This window comes from Indicator indicator, chromosome 1 (genome assembly GCF_027791375.1).
Source record: "Indicator indicator isolate 239-I01 chromosome 1, UM_Iind_1.1, whole genome shotgun sequence".
Taxonomy (NCBI): domain Eukaryota; kingdom Metazoa; phylum Chordata; class Aves; order Piciformes; family Indicatoridae; genus Indicator; species Indicator indicator.
This window is the reverse complement of record NC_072010.1, coordinates 115,302,740-115,311,392: the sequence shown is the minus strand read 5'-3', so window position 1 is coordinate 115,311,392 and position 8,653 is coordinate 115,302,740. Positions and strand designations below refer to the sequence as shown.

At 42.2% G+C, this 8,653-nt stretch overlaps 1 protein-coding gene across 1 annotated transcript; it reads right to left on the bottom strand.

Annotated features, from left to right (window-relative positions):
* Nucleotides 1-359: 359 nt before the first annotated feature.
* KCNJ15 (potassium inwardly rectifying channel subfamily J member 15) lies at nt 360-5,949 on the bottom strand. Its single transcript, XM_054382247.1, is given in 3 exon segments — nt 360-1,662; nt 5,838-5,892; nt 5,895-5,949. Coding segments are annotated over 3 exon segments (1,257 nt in total). The 3' UTR covers nt 360-515.
* Nucleotides 5,950-8,653: the final 2,704 nt, after the last annotated feature.

Genomic DNA, 8,653 nt, shown 5'->3' with positions numbered 1-8,653 from the left:
CAGGCTCTTCCCACATCCAACCATTTGTTTCTCCAACCAGCTTACTTTCAGTGCCAGGAATCCCTGCGAAGGCAGTACCCGGTACAAGAATAGGCATTTTAAATATATGTATTTTCAAAGAGCATATATTCTTCTTCTAGTAGTACTCTGTGCTGTCTCTGCAAATGCATGTTCACAGTAAAACCATATCAAATAAATATTTGAAGCAATCAGCACAGTGCATTCAGTTTCACTTTCCAAATGGAAACTGATGTGTCTGCTTTCAGTGGTGGTATAAGGCAGAGACTTAATACAGATTCAACTCTGCTAAGTCACGATCATGAACAAAGAAATCCTGCCTAATTACAAAATACCTTGATTAACAAATCAGACAAACAAAGGGGTAGGCTTACTATACACCAAAGCTATTTGCTGAAAAGGACTTCACTGCTGGTTTCATAGCAGACATATAGCACAGAAAGTATATTTTTTTCAGTTTGCAAAAATGAATTAATCAGAATAGTTTGTCTATTCGATCAAACATTGCTCTGATGTAACAACATCGTTCTCAGTTCCCTCTCTCTTTGATCCTCCTGCCTATATTTCTCCTCTAGTTTTTGTTTTTCAGAATCCATACTATAAAAAGTGGAATCTGTGCTTCTCCTAATCTTCTCAAACTGACTGAAATCTGCAACGTACTTTCCATTTGGAGAGAGAGAAACCACAGGCACAAACTCATAGCCCCAGTGGATCTCCTCAGGGATGTAGGAAGTCCTGCTTTGGCAGACAGCACTTGTGGACTCCACCGTGGCATTCAGGAGCACCACAAGCTCGAAGTCCTTCTCCTTGAGATTTTGAGGTGTGAGATCTCTTAAAGGGCTGCTTTCATCCAAAATATGGTAGAAGGTTAAAGGCAAAATGAGGAACGGACTCTCTGAAGAGGAGTCAACATTGAACTTTACACTGGCTTGATTCAGCAGGATCCGTTCCCCTTCTTTGGTTTCGTATGTCTGAAGAAGCTTCCCAGACAACTGACACTGTATCAGAAGACTCTTCCTCATATTTGCTACTCTAATCACCAGGCAAAGTTCTCCATTGTGTTTAGTAATGACGGCACAGTGGCTGAATTTAATGGTTTCTGCCCTTTTTTTAGGTCTTGCTATTTTTGCTAGAAAGGTACCTGTGATGAAGATTTCAATCAAGGTGGTGATAACCAGTTGGGCCACAAGTAAGAAAATGGCATGAGGGCACTCCTCTGTAATGAAACGAAATCCATAGCCAATGGTTGTCTGTGATTCCAGGGAGAAGAGGAATGCCCCAGTCAGAGAGTCTACATTCTTGACACACGGCTCGCGCTTTGGAGTGAACTTGTTTATTTCTAAGTCACCATGAAGGAATGCAATGGCGTAGTAGATAACTCCAAAGAGGAACCAGGTCATAACAAAAGTAGCAGCAAATAAGGTGAGTTTGTACCTCCACTTCATGTCTATAACTGTAGTCCACAAATCCTGGAGGTAGAGTAGATAAATGCCATCGACTTTGTCTATCCGCACATTGCTGTGACCGCTTTTGGACATCACACGGGGCTTGTGTGTCTTGAGCGTGGCAGCATCGATGCCTCCGTTCACCAGGGGGACACGGGACATATTAATCTTTGTGGTTTCCATTCTCACTGCTTCGGTCCTAAGGAGAGAAGAAAAGAACACCATTACTTTGTGAAATCAAAGCACATAACTGATTCTGAAGAACATTTGAAAATGTTGATGGAAAGAAGGCATAAATAAAATAAAAGCAGTGAATAAAAACAGTTGGTATATAAAGTTACCATCATACAATATCTGACATTAGAAATAATTTGGTATTCGCTTTTCCAGGAAAAAAAAAAAAAAGAAAAACAAAGAAAAGAAAATTATTCTTCGATGTTGCTGACTGCCAAATATGAAGAAGTAGGTTTCTTTTATGATAGCCTGGAAAAGAAATTTGACAGAGCTGAAATTTTATATTAGTACTTTATTTCTGTAAAATGAATTAAATATTTTTCCTTACGTTTCTCTAGAGAAGAGGCTCTTTTTGATTACTGAGCAGGTTTTCTTTAATGCCCTGAAGAGAGACATCTGACCAGAATTAAAGTCGCTTCAACGCTTGGTTTAGAACGCAGATCCAGCACACCACCTCTGTCTCTTCCTGCGACGGAGGCAAAATGAGCCAGACTAGCTTTCACTGGGAACAATTAACTTCCACAAGTGATTTACTCAGTTGGATCTGGCTCTTTGTTAACAAACCTACAACTAACCTAGAGGGAAAGAAAGCAGACCTGAGCACATCTAAGTCAAGTTTTGGAAAGGAATATTTACACCTGAAAACACTTTGAAGCTGTTTACACTGTGCGGCGCTCCGATTTTAAGCTGTCTAAGGAAAAGAAAACAGGAGGCAATTAACAAAGTCAGCATTCTAGCCGTGGGCCCTGACCTGCACGAACCCAGCAATCATTGGACCACCCGACTCCTGAAGTTTGTTTACTGTGCATCAGTCCGGATGGAGAGTAAGTGTGCGGACATTCAGGGCTGAATAAAGCTCAGAGAGTGAAGCAGAATGGTGCCTGTGCCAGTTTGATGAGGCAAGTAACAGGACCCGGCTTGCAGGACCAGACAGTGATTACGTAGAGCAAGGACAGTGCATGTTATAGTCGTTTCCAACAACAAAACTTCCTGCTGACAAAAACAACAAAGTAAAAAAACATCCCATGCATCCTTTGTGCTTTGGCAGGTCGTACAAAAAGCATTGTTTTGTTCCATTGTTTTCCCAAAAAGAGCCTTAAGTAAGTGATTCGTTTTTGTGAGCCACTGGAAAAAAATAAAAAAACCTAAAACGTCTTCCTTACAGCTACTTAAAAGAATTTTGCAGGAAGTACAAGATATATTTGTGGCACACACATGTGCCAGTCCAGGACATCAGCATAGCTGCTCACTGAAGAACCTTTCCTGTTCAATTAAGGACAATTTTTGTTTATGACTGTGCCCATCACACTGCTTCAGGTTTTCTGGGAAAGGTTAATTAAACTTAAATCCCATTAAGACCTGTAGCTTGTTCAAAAATTGATTTAATCACCAGCATTTCTCTTGCATAGCCTAGGAGCCATGACCATTTATATATATACATGTATGTATGCATGTATGTGCTTATATATATTTGTATGTTTGTTTACATATATAAAAATGTATACAAAAGAAAGGAATGCATCAGTGATCCCAGTAAGAGATTCCTTATGTGACAGTCAAATCAACACACAGTGTGCAGCGTGTCCGGCGAATAAACAGGAAAAAACTCTTCAAGTATCTGAAAAAGAACAACGGGAGGAAATGAGGGGTGGGAGGAGGGTGAGGGGGTGGAGGGGAGTGGAAGGAGTAGGGGTGGGAAGGAGCATACATGCAACTGCTCTTTAGGCAAGCACAAAATCAAGCACTGCTGCCAGTGCATGGTGGATGCATGCAGCCTTTAATGGGAAACCTTTTAGGAAAATGCATACTGCTTAGCGAATTGGCTCCATTCCTTACACCAAGCCTCACCCTGGATTATCCATGGATATAATATGTGTTCAAAAATCTGTCTCCAAATAAGAACACATCTTCCTCTCACGCACACTTTCCCCTAGTCATTAGTTCCAGGCAGAAAAATTATGTTGTCAGAACCAATTCCCCTGCACAAATTGCCAGGCAAGGAGTCAGCTGACCTCTCCAGTCCAGTGCTGGGGACACATCCCCCTACCTTTCCATCACCCTGCTTAGCCTACCTGCATGCCAGCTCCTGGGAGGGGCTCCCCAAGGCTGCTGACTACCCCTCCTCTGAAGGCCACAAGGATGGAGACAGACAAGGTTCTACCTTCCCTCCTCAGTGCTCCAGCTAGTGAGCTTGAACTGATAGATCAGGGACAGGGCTCAGGGGCTCAGGGAAGAGCAAACTTAACCTGGTCAAGCTCAGGGGTAGGCCAAGGAGAGGGGTGTGTGGACACTTGGCACACCACACTCAGCATGGCTCTACCATGCCCAAGAAATGCTGTTTTCTGCACAAGGGGCCAGCATATGTTAATAAATCTGGCATGTTTGGGATACACTGGCTATACTCCGCACAGCAGCTCTGCCCCACACTCATGGTAGCCCTGATACTTCCTTCATGTGCCAGGCTTGGTATATATAGACTGTACCATTCATCTGCAGAAAAAGCCAGGTCCGCAGTTTCAGCCCACACAAGAGCCTGTTAAGAGTTCCTGCCTCTGCCTCTTGTCTGCCCTGAAATATATTGCTTCCTGTCCAAGAGCCCTGAATGGAGAAAATCCTTACATAGTCTGTCACATTTCCAGACCTAGTGGAAGACACCTAACATCACAAACACCAAAATGCTGTAGTTGAAGAGTTTCCTCTACAAGATGGGATGTATGAAGCTACTTGCAAGGTTCAATGTCTTCTCTGGGCTACACCAACATACAGACAACTGCAAAATTTGTCATTTCAGCTTTAACCTGAGAAGTAAAGATTTGCTGCAGCCCTAGGCAATGTTTGACACCCTCCAGACTTTGTTTCACCTCACAACCAAAGGTGTTTCTCACTGTGCCTCTCTACTGTCCCATGTGTAAAATTATCTCCACATGTGAGGTCACTTAATGAGAGCCATTAAGTTTTGGAGTCCACTATAGGTGAAGAGGTGGTGTCAGAGCAACCTTGTCATCTTTTGTGTTCTCCTTTGATTTGTATTTCTGCATGTGACCAAGTTACTCAGCTATACAGTGTTTTCCTGAAATGGATCCCAGCCAACTTATGGTGCTTCTTTTTAGGTGGTATGGTATTTGTTGTGTTGATTTGCATCCTATTTTTTATCTCTTGCGTCACTTTTTCCTGTGTGATCTCGAATTCCTCTAGCGCTCTTTTCCTCTCCAGAGAAATTCATCTTGATTTCCTTTCCCTGCAGAAATACTTCCCTTGTCTGCCACAATTACATGGGAAGAAAGGATCTGTCAAACCACCTTGGAGCAGCACTGCCTCTCTTTCCCTTCCTTATCCCTGTCAGCAGGCAGCAGCAGTCATCTAGGGAAAGAAACTGATGAAAGAATGAAACAAAACTAGGCTTCAGAGGAAGTTTCTCTCCTGCCCTCCAGTTCCCCACTGCATTCTGAATAAGGTGACCAGTACAATATCCCACAATAAATGTTTTGTGGATGTCAGTATATATGAAGTCCAATGTTTTAATGCTTGCATTACTATTTCCCATCTTATATAGGCATCTCAGATATTCTACACCCTGACAGCCATCGTCCACACCTCAAATGAAAGATTTTGCTTTCCTTGGTTTCTACTCCTTTCCCTCTAAATCAAAACCACAGTAAGTTAGTATAAACTAACAAGCCTGAAAAACTACATACATTTTTAAATTAAAAGAATACCTACTGTCCATTGACTTAATAGGTTTTACACTGATAGTGTATTCCTTATTACTGTAAAAAAACCCAGACAAAACCAAAACCCAAAGAACAAATAGACAAACAAAAAAAGCAAAGCAAACCAAAACACACACACACACAAAAAACAAACACAAAACTTAAAACAAAACCAAAACAACTACTCAAATTGTAGTTTCAGATAAAAGTGAACTGAATTACAGTTAAGGAAACACATACTCTTAACAGGGAAAAAAATGTTTCAGACTTGTCTAGCCCTCTAATGTCCTGAGAATTGCCTCCTTTCCTCACCAACCCTTTATAACACCCAAAGGAGACTCCCCATGGGAGCACATGCTCCTAAGGAAGTTTAGTGCAGACAAAGTCAATAAAACAGGGAGATACATACCAAACCACCAACGATGAATACCTTGAAATTAAGGTAATTCCAGCAGCCAGGGATATAACAAGCACATTAACACATTAACATTATCAAGACAGTGAAGCCAGTTTGCATACATGCAAAAATGTTCCTGTTGCATGAATCCAGATTTGCTTGTGCAAGATCTCTTTTGGCAGACACAACTGACTGAAAGTGTACAGGAGCACGACTTGTTTGAATGGCTTCAGCTGCTTGGGTTTTTTTCAAATCACATATGCTTTTCCACTTGAGCAAATCCTCACACATGCATCACTGCCACTCTAATACAAGGGGAAAACTTGAACTGTTTTTTGATCAAGCATAAACCATTAACAGGCTTGGCATTAAAAAAAAAAAGAAAAAGAAAGAAAAAAGGCAGTGGTGAGGAAAGAAAACATTGAAAAGAAGCACACAGTCTTTAGATCTTTCCTAGGTCAGATGTGGTTCAGTAGGTTATAAAAGTTCTTCCTAAATTCTTAGTGTTCTGCCTAGCATGAGCACCCTCCCTGCTCTGGGCTGTGTATCAGGTTATGCTGCACAATTGTCAACCAATGAAATCCTTCTCTGTAGCTGAGTTATGGAACACATGAAGAAGGGAGCAGAGATGGAGGAAAGCAGTTGCAAAGGGAGGAAGGGTTGCTAAAGGATGCTTTATCTCCACCACCAACTCCAGCATGCAGTCATACAGCTTAACATTGCAACCTTGGACTTCATGAAAGAGTCGTTTGGTGCTAGGACAGGTCAGTGTTGAGAGCAGTGATAGTCAGGCTGACCGTCAGTCCTATTGTGGAAGATGTTGCCTTTAAAAATTAAATTAACACCTTTTTATTTTCTTTCACAAAAGGACTGAGCCAACAGAACTATAAATACCCCCTCAGATCAAAATCAGCTCCCAAAACTGCACCTTTAGCTCTCATGCCATCCATCACTGCAGGTCAGCCTTGTGAATGGTGGCTCTCACCAGACTTGGGACTCAGGAATGGGTGACAGTAGCCACCTCGCAGAGTCTGCAGCAAGATAATGCCTGAAGGCTTCAGAACTGACTGAACCAGGGATGGGGGCAAGCAGCATAGTGAAGACACTAGCAGCATGTTTTTCATCTCAGGGCAGGGGCAACATCTGTTTATAGACCAGTGTCAAGAAAGTGAGAACCCAAATTCATCTTTGTCTTTCCTAGATTGCCTGCCTGACGTCTGGCTATGGAAAATGAATTAAAGCTGTAGAATCTCAGGGTGCATTGTTTCTGTGGGAGCTTTATACAGGAGTCTTGTTCTTTACAAGGGCAGGATGTAAGGCTTTGCCATAACTATTGATACACATAGATGAGCCTTGGAAACTACGCTGATGCAAGCCAATAGGAAAACAACTAAGCAGGCAGAGAGAAAGCAAAAGGTGACTCAAAGTTTACTGAAGTTAGTGGAGAAGCTCCCAGTGATTTCACAGGTCTCTGGATCAGGCCTCCAAATGGAGAAAGAGTGCATACCACTAGTGCCTGAACAGTTGACACATTGCAAGCAAGCCTTCTGTCCTTCCAAAAGCCTGCCTCCCAGGCTCTGCCCTGGGCTTTGCAGATAAACAGGGGACTTGGCTCTGCAGAGCCTTCAGTCCAGGAAACTTCAGGTACACCAAAGTCTTCTTTCAGAAAGAAGTTAGTAAACTGATCAGGTTCTAAAACTCTCCTTTTTGTGTTCAGTTACATGATTTATACAATACTACTGGAAAAGAGAGAAAGGTTCCCCAGAAACCTGTTCTGCTCTTTTATTTTTACAAATGGCTTTTCTTCAGCAGTGCAGCATTCAATACTTCTGCATGTCTTCCTTGCTGGTGTACTGTAGCTTCAAACTCTTCTCAGTTTCAAATACTTCATTACCACAGCTAAGAATTTAAAACCTGCCTCTGCTGTGATGATTTTCCCACCCACTTACCCCTTCCTCATTCTTGCTGTGAAACCTACCTGTCTTATTCTACATGGGCAAGTCTAAACAGACTCCTGAGAGCCTGTCCTTTCTTTTCTGGGTAGCTGGGTGGCAGAACTATGCTGCAGAGCCAAAAGAGACGTTACTGTTGCATTATGCTTACCAAGCTCACTCCCTGTACTTCTGCTTTCATTTATGTCTTTAACCTTCTGTAGGAGCATTAGTGACCCCTCTACAGTAGGCCTCTGACACAGGCAAACCTCTAAGCACACCAACAGAGAAGGAGATGAGCTAAGGGTGGAAGCAAGTGATGTCCTATTCCAATCAACATTATCAGTCAATACTAAGGCCAGCACTAGACCTTCAGAGAGCTTAACGCCTACTGTTGTCCTGCTTTGCAGTCACTGCTGCTGTTTCTTCACTTTTCCCTCCTAGGATGCCTTTGGGAACTCTCAGTAGCCACATCCTGTCCTTCTTTGTCCTTGAGCTATTTCTCTTTTCCATAAGGGCATCTCTCATTATCCTGTTTCTCCCCATTTTGTGTAGTATCCCAGTCCTCTCCTCGTTCTCACTCTCTGTGGGTCACAAGATCCAAACTAATTGTGCTCATAAAACCAGCAGAGAAGCATGTAACTGTGGCAGGGGAGTTGTTTCTCACAGGACTGAATACTGTTGTATATTCTGCAAGTATCTCACTGTAGGTTCAGAACACTTGTGTGTGACCTTTTCATTACACGACTCTGTTTTCAATGGTTTCAAATTTTGCAAAGCTTCAACCCTTTGGGCTGAGATTCTTCTCAAGACTGGTCACAAGTGAACACACATTTTTACTCATTTACTTAATGTGTCAGTCCAAATAAAATAACCATTTTAAAATCAAAGCCAAGAAAACGTCTTGGGATGTTTCTG